Below are 16337 nucleotides of genomic sequence, written 5' to 3' on the forward strand. Positions count from 1 at the left end.
TTGTGCACACTAAGGCAGAGGCAATGGCGTCAAAACCAGTCAACGTGCTTATTACAGGAGCCAACCGAGGCCTGGGCCTGGAGATGGTTAAGCAAATGGTGGAGGGTTCCTGCCCAGTAAAAAAGCTGTTCGCCTGTTGCAGAGACCCAGAAGGAGCCAGGGCTGAGGTGAGTCTTTGCTTCCTGTGTGCGCAAGTGATCTTGCAAATTGCAAAGTTGCAGTGACTGAGAAGAAGCAAGAATTCTGCAGAGATCAACGCACTGGTGGAGAAAGTGAAAGTATATATATATACACTAGATTTATAATTAGTGATGCATTAATGTGTGCATCAATGTTGCCAAGTTTAATTACTTATAATTCTGCTGGGTAGCTTTATCTTAAAATAACATGTCATAGTTTAACTCTACTCAACAAACAAAAAACTAAAATTAGGTAAAAACAAGAAAACATTTTTTAAAACCAATAAAAACACCAAGAAAAACACCGGAGATGAAAACAATCTAAGCAGCAATGATTAAAACTTAAAAACTCTGCTTTAGCATTTCTCCAAATCAAATCAATAGATAGATAACGCTGAGAAAGGGCCGCCCCAACACCAGAGTGCGAGGCATCCAGATCCAGATCAGGATGGGTTACTTCACAGGAAAACAACACTTAAAGAATACAGCTGCAGCTGCAGGAGACCACACAAAGGGAGTTTTGCACAGAGGTTGGATTGGTTCGGTGTGTAGTAACTTCACAGATGAACCTGTGCTGAAAGTTGGCAAACCTAAGAAACCTCTGAAGTTTCTTCCTTGATGTAGGAGTGGACCATTCAGCCATTACCTGAACCTTGGCAGGGTCAGTCTTGATCTGCTCTGCTTGTCCATGATACTGCCTTATGTCCTCTTACTAAAACAAACATTTTTGTTATGTCACGCAGGACACTGTGACATTCTCCACTTTGCTGACAGATTTGTTTTCTTTGTTTTTACAGGCCTTGCAAACACTGGCAAAGAAGCATGCCAACATCATCAAAGTCGTTCGTCTGGGTAGAAACTCTCTTCTGTTATTTCCTGTTATGTCTCCGCCCTGTTTCAAAGTCCAGGGGCACACTGACCTTACTCTATGAATAGCTCAGAGCTCTGATATGTATCTGACTGTTTATCTGCTATTGACATACTGATGCTCCACTTTCTTTCTCTGTCAGACGCCAATGACCTTTGTAGCATCAAACAGTGCGCCCAGCAGGTGGGCTCTGTGGTGGGGGCAGAGGGTCTCAACCTGCTGATTAACAACGCAGGCGTCCTGGCCAAAGGCAACCTGCAGGAGACCAGTCAGGAGGACATGCAGAATGCCTTCAACACCAACATCCTGGGCCCGATGTACATGATTAAAGTAAGTGAGATCTGAAACTTCAATACTGTGTATTTAAAGTTTCCTCTTGCTGAAGTTTCTGCTGCATCATTAGGAGTTCCTGCCTCTCCTGCAAGCAGCAGCAAAAGCCAGTGGGCTGTCAGGAATGTCCACCTGCAAAGCAGCCGTTGTCAACATCACTTCACTGCTGGGTTCAATGGCACTAGTAAAAGAGTCATATAGCATCTTCCCTGCTGTTTCCTACCGCATCAGCAAGGTGAGTGGTGACCTGTGAACACTGTGACCTGCTGCTCAAAGGCTGCATCTGTCACCCATCACCTAAACCACTCCATTTCCTCCCTCTCAGGCCGGTCTGAACATGCTGGCAATGTGTTGTGCAACGGAGTTTCAGAAGGATGAAATCCTGTTCGCTCTGCTACACCCTGGCTGGGTCCGCACCGACATGGGCGGAGAGGAAGTGAGTCAGCAGTTTTCATAGAGGAAGCAATAAAACAATGTCCAGGACAAAATCCATTCTAAATGATAGCCTACTTTATTAATTGAAAAGCAGAATATTGACATTACGTTGTATGATTTAAAATTTCACACACAATTTTGAGTGTGAATGTTAATCACTTTGGTTTCTACTACAGAGGACAGTAGACAGATTGACATTATAAAATTAAGCAGCATCATGGTGAATGATCGTTTTACAATTCATATTGTGGGAACTCAGAACTGATTTCAGTGTTTGCACAATAATGTGTCACTTGATACCAGTCTGAACAAGCTTTATTCAAATATTGACATTAGAGACATTGCCAAAGACATGATCCAAGAGACTTAAATACCTGCTGGATTAAGAAATATTGCTCAATATAAGCAATCATAACTATATCTGAAAGTGGACTTTAGTTATCAGACAGTTAACAGAGAATTGAGCAGACATTACCAGTCTTTATTTATCTTGTTGTATCCACCAAACAACAATATACAACAATACCAAACACCAGAGAAACAGTGATTTTTAACAACATTCAGCGTTTTTACCTGTTTTAATCACCTGGTCTATTTGTTTATCACTTTATATAATATTGCAACATTTTCATATTTGCAGCTGCCCTGAAGGCTTCCATGTAACAACACAAAGTGACATAAAAAAAAACATAATTTCTGATAAAACTGGACTAACTAGGTCAAATTGCCACAAATATGAAATTGTCCCAATTCAGAACGTGAAAAGGCAGATTTAGTATGTTTTTTTACTGTTTACACTGACAGTTCTGCATCACACAAGACAGATTTGAACTACTTTTATTGCTTACAGAGCAGTGCATTGTAACGGTAGAATCTTAACTAAGAGTGAGGATAATTGACCTCCTGTGCCAGCCTTCATGTTCACTGTGTGTTTCCGACCACCAGGGGGAGATTGATGCCCCGGAAAGTGTGAAGGGGATGCTCAAGGTGATGACCTCCATGACTGACAAGCAGAACGCAGTCTTCCTGAATTATAAAGGCGACACGCTCCCCTGGTAGCTTTCATTCAACAACCACTTCTTAACTGCAGTTATTATGATACTCAAGTTAATCACCAAAGGGAAATAAACATTCATTCTGATGTCGTTGCTTGTATCATACTCACTTTACAAATAAACATGCAATGGAATCATTTATTACACACTTGGAAATTGTTTTCAATTTGAAATACACTTACATATGGGCGATTAATTAAAATAAGAAATAAAATGTCTTAGTATGGTGTTGGTTCACCACATGCTGTCAGAACTGCTTCAACGTGTCTTGGTATTGATTCTACTAATCTCTAGATCAGCATTCTCCCAAACGATAGTCCCTCATTTGGTGTTTTGAAATTTTTGGTGTGGCTCTTCTCCAAGATCCCCTCAAAAGTGGTCAGTTTAGCTCATTCAGGCATCTGATCTGGATGTCACCAGGGCATCTGTTAAGGTTCCCTGGGCACATCCAAGTGATAAGATACCCCAGGTTAGACCCAGAACACACTTGAGACATTTTATCTTCTCTACTCTGGGAAAAGTCTCAGGGTTTTCAATGAGGAGCTGGAAAACATAGCTAAGGGGAGGGACATCTGGAAAACTTGAGAGAAAATGCATGGTTGGATGAATGGTGTTCAACTGGGTTCTGGTGAGTACGAAGGCCAAAGAATATAATAATATATAATATATAACAAAATTTTCATAATAAACAAACCATTCGTTGACACCCCATGCCCTATGGATTGGAAAATTAGGTCTTGGTCTGCTCAGCATTTTATATGTGCATCTAAGCATAACAGGATGTCAATTTCTAAATTGTATATTGCAGTACAGTTTCACCGCTCATCTATTCAGATTTTTCCTTTCATTTGTCACCCGTCAGTATGTCGTCTGTAGGTTTTTTCATATCACCATGTGGCACTGTTCCACACAGCCACCTTGGCGGGGCAGATCTTAAGCGGTTTGGGGTTATTTCCATTGATGTTGGCTCCAGGGCAGAAGAAAGGGTACATCTTCTCAGTGAAGAAGTCGGTGAAGGTGTAGATGGGTGTCATGCCGATAGGGTTGGAGAAGGTCACCTCTCCGGAGTCGTAGTCCAGCTGCACCCTGACTCGAGTCAGCTCTCCCTGCAGATGCAGCGGGGTGCTGGGCCGCGTCATGGCCGAGTACTCGCCCTCGTAGTGTGAGATCATCCAAAAGCCGCCCTCTGGACAGCCCGAAATGCGACCTTTCCTGTCGATAGACTCCTTGACCACCCCAAGCATCCAGTCAGACTTGTCGCCCACCTCCACCTCCCAGGCGTGGCGCCCCGAAGTGAAACCCTCTGAGCCCAGCACGAACACAAAGTGGCCGAATCGTTCAGGATTGTCCGGGAGCTTCTTGAGGCGTCCACTGTTGGTGACCAAGGTCATGTCTGTGGAGAGAGCCAGCCAGGAGTAGGCAGTGTTAGGATCCAGGGTGATGGGCGCTGAAGGGGAAAGAGAAAAAACTGTTATTTTGTAAAAAATAAAAATAAAATAAAATGGACATTATTCCTCTTAAAATTCAAGCTATAAATACAAAACATTTTAAAAAGCCTACACTGACAAACAGACATAGTTAAAGGCACAATGAGCAGGATTTTCCTAAAGAACAATGACTCAAACAAAAATAATCCCTCTTAATAATCAGTTATTACCAGTGTTGGTTTCAATATAATGTTAAACGTTATGCCCACATATCAGATATGAAATGATAATGACAAAAATATATATATTTTAATGGCATACGAACGGGCCAAACACACTCCAATGAGTCGCTCTGTCACCAAGACCTGCCTTTACAGGTGCATCTCAATAAATTAGAATATCATGGTAAAGTCCATTTCCAGTAGTTCAAGTCAAACAGCCCCAATCAAGTATTGAGTGCATGTAGAAGGACATACTTTCCAGAGAACAACATTTCCATATTAAACATACATTTTAAAATTGGTCTTTTGTAATATTACATTTTTTTGAGATGCTGAATTTAAGGTCTTCAGTAAGCTATAATCATCCTAATTAGAAGAAATTAGATAAATTAAGACAGGGAATGTTTAATTATGTGTGTAATGGATCTATATAATGTGTTATTTCCACTTTTTAAATTGAATTACTGACACAAATAAACTTTTCTATGATATTCTAATTTATTGAGATGCGTTAGTCCAGGTTTATTTAACGTGTTTACCAAAGCAATGGTTACACCTCATTAATGTAAGTGGAGTTTGTGAAGTGAGTTACTGAAATGTAATGCAATTACAGTAACGTAACACCTCAGCACCAAGCGGCAACCGCCTAAAAAATGAAGCCACTTCAAGCTATACACTTGCTTTGCTGACTTGGTTCACAAAAATACACATATACACAGAGTCAAGTGAGTGCTTACTGTAGTGAACCAGCTCCACCATCTTCTCCCACACATTGTACTTTAGAGAACTGACATGCTTGGCCACATTTATAAGAGCACCTGACACTTTTCCTGGATCATTCTGTGGGATCTGTGCTCTGTAAGAAGAAAATCACATCAATGCTGACAGCTAGTAAACCGAATCTGGTACACGGAGCAGAAGCAGAACATAATAAAATGGTTACCTTTTCTTTGTGTTGGAATAATTCTGAAATCAAGAGAGAAAGAGAGTATTACACACTGTTTTCATGGTCAGATGAATCCAAAAAGAAACAAGTATAAACACTTACCTTAAGGAAGAGAGCATCACTGGAAGCGATCTCATTCTCAATGGCAATGACGGCGTGAGAGAAGGTGAGGATCCCTCTGGTGATGTTCTCGGACTTCTTCTTCACTAGCTCTTTCTTCTCCTCATCCTCCTGCTGCAGGGCGGCCAGCCGAGCCGTCTCCTCCTGCCGCAGAAACTCCCGCAGCTCCTCAAACTCCTCTTTAATCTGCTTCTCCGTGGCCTGAGTCTGGTTCTAGCACACGTGGAAATAAAGCGGAAATACAGTGAAATCTATTTTTATCTGCATCTTTAACCCTCTATGGTACACATTATGATGCCAGTTAGGAAAAAAAAAATGTTTTTGTTTGTTTCCTATAGGCAATATTGTACCATAATGGTGCACAAGTGAAAAAGAAAGTTTTTAAAATGAATTTTAACATAATTTATTTAATAAATAAGTTTAAAAGATTCAGTGGCTTCAACAGGGTACAATACATAACATTTTACATTTAAAAACATTATCAAAGGAACTTTTTTTAACCGGTTTCTAGCCTGTAGGCAACATTGTACCATTGAACCAACGACCCATTGAAATTAATGTCTTGAACAGTCTAAGTGTATGAAACTATCAAAAATGAAGGTTTACTCACCTATAAGTAGGAATATTTTTTTTCTAGATTAAAAAAGGGTCAGGAAATAAGGTTTTGAGAGATTTTTTTGTGGCGCAAAATGGCAAAGCTGTTTCCTTTGGAAAAGTCTGCAAAATAGGGTTTCAATATGATCATGTGACAAATTAAAGCATTGCTATTCGTTCCCTATACTCTTCCCTCTCTTTTTAAGTATCGCATCACTCAAAAACATGCATTGTAGAAATTTGACAGGCCAAAAATGGGTATGTTGCCTGAGGGCAACACCGTACCAAAGATGGTTAAAGAATAACCATCTTGACTTAGATTCAGCCTTTTAACACACACATTGTTGTTGTTTTTTCATTCTTATTTAGCATACCTAAATGTAAAAGCTTAGAACAGAACTGTCAGCCCAAACTGTACATATGATGCATCATTTGAAAATTAAGAGAGGAGTGTTTTATGAGGTAACCACCAGTTTACCTCTTGAAAAGTATGTGACCTTCCTGGCCATAAAACAAAAGAGGAAAACATCATAAAACCCTATTATTTCCCTTATTTCCGGTATTTGTTCTTTTCAAAAGTGTCACTGTGATACATATATTGGATTTAATCTCCTTTTCCTAGTTTTTCAGTTTTATGTATTCTATTCATTATTTTAGATTTAAAAGGCATAGTTAAAAAAATATTTGAAATAGATTATATTGTATGGATGTAAACAATCCTGGTTCAATAAAACCTTTTCTTAAACTTGCTAACTTTGTTTTCATGTTTTTAGCAAGCAGTAAAATACAAATACTGCTAAAGACACCAAGCCGGGTGTCTTCTCTAACACCTTGGCTGACATGTTTACACACTAACAGCGCGTGGCTCCGCTTCAGTCAGAGGCACGTCATGCTGGTGCTCTCGTGTTTCGTGGATCTCGTTGTTTATTGATACCTTCATGTGCACCGTTGTCTCATCACATTCCTGCTTGGCTTCATACAGGCAACGCAGGTGTTTCTTCAGAGGAATCAAATCTTTCTTCAGCTCTGCCTAAAGGGTGAGGGGAGAGAATGTGCCAAAATGTCAGGCAACATGCAGCAAACATTTAAAGGGAGGTCAGGAGTCACCACTTTTCCTTATTTCACTGCATTGGTTTGAATTTTTAAAAAGTGGATTAGGCTTTTAAACAGCTCAGTGCATTTCCACAATGATTGAAACATGTAGTCTGTTAAATAAAATGACCACTTTGAAAATCGTCATGCCAAATTGCCCTAGCAAAAAACAAAAAAGCCTTACTTTGCAGCCTTATTATGTCAACTTCCCAATATATCCTGGCATGCTTTTTACCAATCCATACCAATGGATTTCTTAGACCTTCTAGTTTCATAAGATGTATATGATGTGAAAATTAAGCCCGCTACAGCCCTGTGAGCCGGATGGCCGATGAGCCCGATGTACCGCGGGCAGGACACCGGAACGCCAAGGGGTTCCATCTATTACTGTAACATTCAGAGGCAATCTCACCATTTAGTTGCATTTTCTTGATTTTTTTATTGTTTACATTGTCATAAAAATATATTTTCACTTGAATTTTTCTGTAATTAATATTTGTGGTGTTGAAAACATGTAAACAGCAGCTTGGAGGCGGCCCAGGTTCTATCTACGTGTAACAGCTGGCCGCCATTTTCCAAAATGGCCGCCATGGACATCAGATTGCGAATATGCGACCACCCAATATCCAGTCTTTTTCTAAATATTTTAAGCTATATATGTACCAAATGTGGTGCTTTTAACACAAAATGAACAATAAGTAAGCTATGCCGCCCCACTAAAATACAATACCAAACTACAGCTAAACAAGATGACATTACCTTGAGGTCCTGCGCTCCCTCTTCCAGGGGACACACTCGGTGTCCTTGGTGCTTCTTGGAGGTGTGACACACACAGCACAGGGCTTCAAAGTCATCCAGACAGAAAAGTTTAAGAACTTCCCCGTGTGTGATGCACTCCACCTCCACCACCTCCTGCTCTCCCGTCCCCCCGGCCCCGTCCCCTGCTCCAGCTGTGGCCGTCCTGCGCTCCTGCTCCCTCAGGAAGGTGTCAGCCACGTTCTTCAGTGCCAGGCTGACCGTGGGCTCTGTCAGGGAGCACTTCCTCCTGCAGACAGGACACTCACGCCTGGCCTTCTTCTTGTTCCAAAACTGCTGCAGGCAGGCTCGGCAGAAGCTGTGGCTGCACTTGAGCACCACGGGGTCCTTGAAGATCTCACAGCAGATGGGACAGGACAGCTCCTCTTCCAGCATGGAACCTGAGCGTGAGGAAGCAGCCCGGGGTCGAAGGGCTGCGGCCAACTTGGGACTCTGGAAGAAAGAAAGTTTTCCAGGCTGAGAGGAAGCACGTGGACGCATCGCCATGGCTGGTTCCTGTTGGCAGGGGGGCTGCTTTTATAGCTGCTGTTATTTGTTGTAGACAGTGCGCTGTTGGGAAAAAGACGTGCTCCTCTCTGACTGCAGCGAGTCCACAGAGCAATCTGGACACTGTTTATGAGCAACCAGGGTTATAGATCAACAGGGACTTGAAGAACAGGTTTGCTTTACTTCTAGTAAATAAAGGACTTGTTGCCACCCCTCGTCTGCCAGCCACACAACAGTTCTGTGAACCGGCACAGTCGAAAAAATCATGTTTTTCTTCTTTATAGAAAACATGAATGATGCTGAAAGTGCTCTGGCAATTTTCAGTCTACTTTTGAGTGAAAAAAATAACAAATAAGAAGGTATGGTAGGACTCGGGTGATTTCAGAAGGTAAACAGCAGAGCCTGACTGATTTATTGATTAGGTGACTTTATTGGCAGATATTGGTCTATCAGACACGTGACTGTTGAATCGGTATCTGCGTATATATGCTTCCTGATATTTGCATATAACACGCAAGTGCTGTTTATTTAGCTACTTATTTTCTTTATTTTTCTTCATTATAATTGTCAGCAACTGACCAATATGAACCATACAATACTGATGCTTATTTAGTTATTTTATTTATTTGTATTTCAATGGTCAGCAATTGACCAATACTGGTGTTTATTTAGATTTTTATTTTATTTTTGTTAATTTCTAGAACTGGTATTGTATTTTATGTATAACATATAATAAAGACAATACATTTTAAATAAGTTATCTGTTAAATAAGCAGCCTTCCGAATACCTTTGCAGTCATATTGGTGCACAATCCACACAGAAAAGGTCTATTTTCATTTCAGCCGAAAATTCACTATATCAGACACCTAAATATCAGTCATTTGTGTATTTTTACACTTTAAAGTTGGTGTAGGTTGGGCTCAATTAAACAGAACTCAAAAAGGTGCATGAACATCTACTACAAAAATAATTTAGTGTTGAATTGGGACAAAGGCCTGGATGTGACCCGGCTGATACTGACCAGCACTATCAAGTTTACTGAAGTGTATCTTATTTCTTTACCTCTGACGGCCTGCTGACACTCAAAGTGATTTCTAGTTAAATGTCATATATATTTCAGGAGGACACAGGAGTGAGAAGAGACACAAACACACCCAGAGGTGGTTTCTGTGAATGTTGGAAAACAATCCAACAGATAACAGCATTGTGTCTCCTATTTAAACAGCAGGAAGTAGTGTTAAATAATCTGATCTACATAAACACACTTTGGTTTTGTAAATATTGTGAAAGCACCAATATTCACCCCTTTTACAGGTACAGCTAAAAAATGTTTAATATTGTGAAAAAGTTCAATATTTTTTGTCAATTATTTCAGAAAGTGAAACTCATATTATAGACTCATTACACGTAGAGTGAAATATTTCAAGCCTGCATTTCTTGTAATTTTGATGATTCTGGCTTATAGATAATGAAAACACAAAACTCAGTGTCTCAGAAAAATTTGAATATTACATAAGATAAAAAAAAGACACAAATACAAATGTCAGGCTTCTGAAAAGTATCTTCATGTCTATACACTCAACACTTGGGCTCCTTTTGCATGGATTACTGCATTAATACAGCGTGGAATGGAGGAGATCAGCCTACAGCACCATGTTGGTTTTATAGCAGCCTTCAGGTTATCTGGTGTCTCTCACCTTCCTCTTGACAACAGCCCATAGACTCCTATGGGGTTCAGGTCAGCCCAGTTTGCTGGCCAGTCCAGCCCAGTAACACCATGGTCATTGAAGCAGCTTTTGGTACCTTTGCCAGTGTGGGCAGGTGCCAAGTCCTGCTGGAAAATGAAAGCAGCATCTCCAAAGAGCTTGTGGAAGCATGAAGACTCTAAAATGTCCTGCTAGATGGCTGCTATGTTGACTGTGGACTTCAGAAAACACAGTGGACCAACACAAGCAGAGGACATGGCCCCAAACCACCACTGACCCAGGACTCACATATTGAACTCTTTCACAATATTCTAATTTTCTGGGAGACTGAGTTTGTGCTTTCATTATCTCTAAGCCAGAATCATCAAAATTACAAGAAAAACAGGCTTGAGATATTTCACTACGTGTAATGAATCTATATAATGTACGAGTTTCACTTTCTGAAATGATTGACAAAACATATTGAACCTTTTCTTGATATTCTAATTTTTTGAGATGTACCTGTATATAGTTGCAATAAGGGCTGGGGTATTTGATAAAAAATATTGTAATATTTAAATTTTGTCTGTATCACCCGGTATTGTGTTTAGGACAGACGAAACAGAAGGAAAACTGCCATGTCGATGTTATTATTGCATTATAATTGGACATTGACAACAGTGTAATACAAAGCCATCAAAATAACGTGTTCTCAGTGTTACAGTGTTCTAGCATCAGTTTCATTACATTTAGATATCCATTAAACTCTGAAGAACAAAACTACAAAATAGCTTCATACATTTGGATATACTGAAAAGGTTAACACCAAAAACTTTTCCTTTTAAGACATGTGTTTACCTACGCTGAGTAGTTGTTGCAGCATTGCCTGTTTTTCCTCTCGATGAACAACATAAGTCACTGCGACACGTGATGGAAGTAGTTTGGTATCATTCTGCTCCAATGACAGGATACTGATTTTCCAGCACCAGGTACCAGAATGCATACTTCTAACAAAAACGTATAAAATGCATGAAATGAGAAGAAATGAAGGCATTTTCAGATCCTTTTTTTTTACACTACTACCCCACTTCACAACTTCATCTTCTTTAATACTGCCCTCTGTAATGCTTCAAAATAAAAGTAGTTGCAAGACATGTTCAAATTCTTCATCCATTACACAACCCCTGTTTTAAAATAGACGTCACATCACTTTATATAAAACACTAGCTATAAAAAAAATAAGTCGACACAATCCACAAACCTGGAGCCAATCTGCCTCTCATTCTCCTCTTCAATTAAACACTGATTTTCTGTAACACTGTCAAACGTATGAGATTAAGACTGGAATGTGCTGCAGTTAACTTTCATTACAGCATGGAGTGTGTTAACAGTGAGCAAACATCACTGATCTTTTAGTTGGAGAGCTACACATTACTATGACCCTTTTGTGACTACATTTTTTTTTCTTTTACCATAAAAAAAACCCAACATGAAACCAGCAGAATTATGAAGATAAAAATATAACAGCACATGCTTGTAAAACTGATCCATAACAGTAACAGCGAGTGGTTCAGGACGACACTGTAACTCAGGGAGGCCGGTGCCTTGTACTGTGCAATAACTGTGCCGCTCACCAGGTGAGGTGCAGTGCGATCTGTTACTCTCCATTGTTGGTTTACAGCTCAGTGCAATGTGGAAAAATCACATTTTCTTCTTTTTGCCAAGTATCAAAGATCTACTTTGTAAGCGGTTCTCCTTCATTTCTCCCATATTACGACACTTGTGCTGCACTTGTTCCACTGCCAGCGACTACAACGATGACATGCAGGTTCATGTGATGCGGTCAAAGGGAATGCTCATCAGCGTGCTTGAAGTTTCTGGAAAAAGCCGGAAGACAAATAAAAGCACTTCGGAAGTCGTCACCTTCATCTCCCGTTAACTGCCATAGTCCTCTTTATCTTGGCAGAGTCTCCCAAAAGGGTGCACTCTAAATTAAAAATAGTAGGAGTATACACTGGAATAAAAACAAACTCATGACGGTAGTGTTGTGTTTCCTAGTAGTGCTGAATGTTGTGGGTTTCACAAACACGGGTTGCTGCTTCGTTAGTGTCTGCGGTTACACTCGCCCGACCTTAGCGTCCCCGATGGCACCCCAGACGTCGAAAACAAATTCGTCCGGGAAGGCAAAGTCCCCGAGGGTTTCATCTAAAGCCTCGGCAAACTCATCAGGGTTCTTTTTGTCCTTTCCCAGCTCCACCATGGTCGCCGCTGAGGGGACGGAGAGAGGGCAGAGGACATTAAGTCAACATGAAACAGCAAGAAGTGACACAAAGTAGTTCTGACACCAACACACACTAACTTACCCAGCTCGCTGTCTCTGATGCCCATGTAGCTCTCGAGCAGGTCGTCCACCTTCTCAATGGCTTTTTCCTCAAATGCAGAGGGCTGGATTGGAAAAAAATGTACAGATTATGTTTTCTAAACAGTAGAGAGAACTGTTAGCCCACATGTGATGTAAAAACACTCACCAGCTCCTCCACAGTGGCGGGACCTTTAGAGCGCAGCCGCAGAGTTCCTCTGCCGGTCCCGAGCTGAACCCCTGATGCTGATCTGGACCCTCCAGACCGCTGGCCGATCATATCTACACATAGAGATTAAATACAGAACCACAAAACATTCATTCACGAATTATAAACAAAGATTTAACATCACATAATTAATATTTATAACATTCAGCTCTGTAAATGTGTAAATGTTTAAATTAGACTTAATTACTGCCTTTTCATGCACAAGTCTTTTGATGCTGCTATTACTGATTTTAGTTATTGTTTTAACTACACAGACAGAAGCCTTGCTAAATTAGTTTGAACCAGACTTTAATGAGGATAAAGATAATTTATTTAGCTCTCACTGCAAACTTAAAACTAGAAGCGTAGCTGTGACTCGGGAAATACAGTTTGTTTGGACCTGTATGATCCTTTTCAGGCTGTTGGACGCTCTAACTGAAGAGAATGGACCCAGAGGCCACCTTAATTATTTAACAGCCCATACTGTGTTTTATATGTGCAGCAAGGGCACTCATTAAATTAAGTCGGGCTTGTGTCTGTTCATTCTATGCAATAAAATTTTAAATTATGAACTATAAATCGTGGAGCAAAACTGACAACCAAAACCAGGTGTAAAACACATGTAGTATGGCCTCTAAAATACCTTGAAATCTAAATTTAAATACCATCTACTATCTATAAGACAGTGTATGCTGAGTGGCTATCTGAGAGCAGATGAGGCTCTGACAGAAGCCGTGGTGCATGTTGTGCTGTCACACCACATCTGAGGATATGGATTTGAACAAACCAATATCATGATTAAAGTCTGTTTCTAAGATGACTCCACAGTTCCTCCACCTACACCTACCGAACGCCTTGAGAGGCTCCGTCAGCTTGATGGTAAACTCCTTCCCTTTAGGCAGCTCCTTCAGCATCTTTGCCACCTCGTAGTGTCGACACCCAATCAGGCGGTGACCGTTGATCGACTCGATCATATCACCCACATTTATGACCTGGATCTGATGGATGATGCTCCCCTCGCGGATTCTCTGAAATCAGCAAAACTCAAATAAATAATCCATTCCAATACACTATCTGGATCAGCACTCTTTCCTTGTCATGTTTTATTAATTTACATTTCCTATTTAATACAGAGGGTATTCCCAAATATAGCCCAGGGTCATGCCTTCCCCTGTGGATCCTTGAGTCACAAGAAATCAATTTCTCACCTTGATGAAAGCGTAGCCAGCTCCATTATCAGTGATCGTCAACCCTAGTGCATCCTCTCCTTTGTACACCTCTATTTCCTTTCGCTGTCCTTTAATGTGGGCAAAAATAAAGTCCTCTAGCCCAATCTGACCTCCCAACAGTTTATCCATGTCCACCTTGTGAGTGTTCAGTGTGCAAAACATAACCTGTGAAGGAACAGAACAAGCAAGTCAGATTTATTGTAATGCTTTGTGAAGCAAACCTATTTATCCTCACACCCATCACAAATCAGCAGAGTGCCTCACCTCAGCCGGCGGTATCCCAAAGGCTTCACCAATCTTGGCATAGAGCTCCCGCACATTACTGAAGCCCTCAATGCGGCCCGTGGGGCTGCCGTGAGCAAGCTGAGTGTGGAAAATGAGGCGAGGTCGCATGTTGCTAGGTGGAGGAGGCAGACCTTCAGAGGTGGCACCTTCCCCCAGCCCTACAATACCTCCATCTAGGCCATCCATACCTGCCACATTGAGACCCGCGCGGATAGGCTCCGCTTCCTCGTTCTCCACTAACGGGGACGCCTTCTTCCTTCTTCCCAAACCCAGAGGCATAGTAGTGCTACAGGGGGAGCAGAGGGAGGGGAGGGCAGGAGGCTGCTCTGGGGACTTATGCTACAATCCAGACCAACATACACCTGCTCAGCCAAATCAGCTGCAGGTCTGCTGGGTGTTCTCGTCGCAGTAACAGTGTGGTCCTCCTGACCAGCTAGAAAGCTGTCTCAACCAGGCGCTGAATGGATGTTCAAGTCCACACATCAGAGCAGCTCACATAGCTGGATCTGTCAAGTCCAGCAGCCTGAAGTGGGTGGTCCTCAGCTGTAAAACAGGAACAGAAACTACATCATTTTCATACATTTTTGTGAGCAGCAGTGACATCTCAGTTCAACATACAGTGTCGTTACATAGAATATGACGTTGTTTTCAATAAGCACTGTCTTATTAGCACTTCATTAACATTATACATTAATTCAGACAGTCAAGACACAGAGCTAGTGTTAGCTGCTAGCTATAAGGCACATTTTCAATAGATCCTTCACTTATAGCAACAGAAACTGACAACTCTCATGTAGCTAGCAACTTTAGCATGTAGCTTCTACAAACGGAAGCTAGTCAAATCAGTGACTGTTAATCCGTGAATTAGAAGCGTGGCTATCTCAGAAGTGGCTTGAGCACCTGGGGGTAGTTAGCTAGCTTAACTGTGGTCTCTAAATGTGAACATAAGGGAGTAAACATGGCAGGCCAGTCATTCTTACCGGAGCAGGAGTTTTAGCCAACTGTCGTTAGCTCTTCCTGCTAGCTTAGCCTGCTAACGGTGATGCTGGGAGTTGACAAAAATGACGTTACGGTAGCAGGGAAAGTCCAGTATGTTTTGCGGTTCCTCTTCTGGCAGGTTGGCTCAGCTTGGGCAGATTTTAAGGTAAGTACCCTTATCTGTGTGTCGGTATGCTGCAGGTTTAGATTCCTGCCTGCCCAGCAGGGGTGGAACAATGACGCATTCAGGTCCCCTCGTAAACCCTCATTGCCTCGGAGAGATTGTTCTGGAGTCGTAAATACGACTTGTCAAGTTTATATAATACGAAAAAGAAACAAGTCTTATTTTAAAATGAAGCAGTCTTTCTCTCGATGCTGTCCCATTTTAGATTACACTTCGTGCTCTAGCAAAACAATGAAGAGGGAGGAAAGTCAGGAGTGTGATGTTTTAAGGGTTTTTTTTTAGATAGCGCAGGTGTTGTGCTGTCAAAGTCACAAATATTGTAATTTCATTAAACGCAAAAAAAAAAAAGTGTCAGCATGAAACTCTGCCATGGCGTCTGGTAGAGTTTTTATTTTTTAATATTTTTTTTACAAGTGGGCTTATGGTCTTGAGTAAACACTGCCCTCTGGTAGTCTAGGTGCACAGGTACACGGCTGTCAACCGTAAACCTTTTATTTGGAAGGTTCTAACCGGAAGTCTTATTATACTAACTGGTGGACATATTTCTTATATTTATCATAAAGTGAAAAAACGACTTACATTGTAACAAGTAGTAGCATTTAGTAGCATGTTAGATTCACACTGTAAGAAAGTAATCAACAAGGTTGGGTTTAATTATATTATTATTATTGTTATTATCATTTCCCGTGTAGACTTTCAAAATAAAATAAACCAAGAACACCTGTTGTAACGCACCGTGACCACTGTAGGGCAGTGTATACACATCTGACCATTGTGACCAAAAGAGTAGTACGGTATAAGAAATTTGTTCTGATGGTCTTAAATTGCCATTATTAAAT

At 41.0% G+C, this 16337-nt stretch overlaps 3 protein-coding genes across 3 annotated transcripts; 1 reads left to right on the forward strand and 2 right to left on the reverse strand.

The window, feature by feature from the left end:
• On the forward strand, window positions 1–3011 carry LOC131984107 (C-signal-like). The gene is made up of 6 exons (XM_059348988.1): window positions 1–167; window positions 977–1031; window positions 1190–1377; window positions 1451–1612; window positions 1703–1813; window positions 2758–3011. The coding sequence occupies exons 1-6, from the start codon at window positions 24–26 to the stop codon at window positions 2869–2871; spliced, it is 774 nt and encodes a 257-aa protein (XP_059204971.1). The 5' UTR covers window positions 1–23; the 3' UTR covers window positions 2872–3011.
• On the reverse strand, window positions 2992–8903 carry trim35-12 (tripartite motif containing 35-12). Its single transcript, XM_059348987.1, has 6 exons — window positions 8027–8903; window positions 7110–7205; window positions 5564–5794; window positions 5459–5481; window positions 5253–5371; window positions 2992–4314 (listed from the first exon to the last, which is right to left on the reverse strand). Exons 1-6 carry the CDS (start codon window positions 8567–8569, stop codon window positions 3755–3757), a joined length of 1572 nt encoding a protein of 523 aa, XP_059204970.1. The 5' UTR covers window positions 8570–8903; the 3' UTR covers window positions 2992–3754.
• A 1986-nt stretch (window positions 8904–10889) lies between these two features.
• On the reverse strand, window positions 10890–15649 carry gipc1 (GIPC PDZ domain containing family, member 1). The gene is made up of 7 exons (XM_059348925.1): window positions 15317–15649; window positions 14316–14879; window positions 14031–14216; window positions 13670–13850; window positions 12784–12896; window positions 12619–12700; window positions 10890–12523 (listed from the first exon to the last, which is right to left on the reverse strand). The coding sequence occupies exons 2-7, from the start codon at window positions 14613–14615 to the stop codon at window positions 12372–12374; spliced, it is 1014 nt and encodes a 337-aa protein (XP_059204908.1). The 5' UTR covers window positions 14616–14879; window positions 15317–15649; the 3' UTR covers window positions 10890–12371.
• Between the last annotated feature and the right edge of the window lie 688 nt (window positions 15650–16337).

The sequence above is a fragment of the Centropristis striata genome, chromosome 13, assembly GCF_030273125.1.
Source record: "Centropristis striata isolate RG_2023a ecotype Rhode Island chromosome 13, C.striata_1.0, whole genome shotgun sequence".
In the NCBI taxonomy this organism is placed as follows: Eukaryota; Metazoa; Chordata; class Actinopteri; order Perciformes; family Serranidae; genus Centropristis; species Centropristis striata.

What these genes read in the sequence shown, in the direction of transcription:
- gipc1 (XM_059348925.1), bottom strand. Translation starts at nt 14,615, where the DNA reads ATGCCTCTGGGTTTGGGAAGAAGGAAGAAGGCGTCCCCGTTAGTGGAG. An exon ending in TTGGGATACCGCCGGCTGAG is followed by an intron (nt 14,217 to 14,315) that starts GTGAGGCACTCT and finishes GTTCCTTCACAG; the next exon opens with GTTATGTTTTGCACACTGAA. An exon ending in CTGGCTACGCTTTCATCAAG is followed by an intron (nt 13,851 to 14,030) that starts GTGAGAAATTGA and finishes TGCTGATTTCAG; the next exon opens with AGAATCCGCGAGGGGAGCAT.
- LOC131984107 (XM_059348988.1), top strand. Translation starts at nt 24, where the DNA reads ATGGCGTCAAAACCAGTCAACGTGCTTATTACAGGAGCCAACCGAGGC. An exon ending in CATCAAAGTCGTTCGTCTGG is followed by an intron (nt 1,032 to 1,189) that starts GTAGAAACTCTC and finishes TTTCTCTGTCAG; the next exon opens with ACGCCAATGACCTTTGTAGC. An exon ending in GCCCGATGTACATGATTAAA is followed by an intron (nt 1,378 to 1,450) that starts GTAAGTGAGATC and finishes CTGCATCATTAG; the next exon opens with GAGTTCCTGCCTCTCCTGCA.
- trim35-12 (XM_059348987.1), bottom strand. Translation starts at nt 8,569, where the DNA reads ATGGCGATGCGTCCACGTGCTTCCTCTCAGCCTGGAAAACTTTCTTTC. An exon ending in AGGGAGCGCAGGACCTCAAG is followed by an intron (nt 7,206 to 8,026) that starts GTAATGTCATCT and finishes CTCACCCTTTAG; the next exon opens with GCAGAGCTGAAGAAAGATTT. An exon ending in TATTCCAACACAAAGAAAAG is followed by an intron (nt 5,372 to 5,458) that starts GTAACCATTTTA and finishes TTCTTCTTACAG; the next exon opens with AGCACAGATCCCACAGAATG.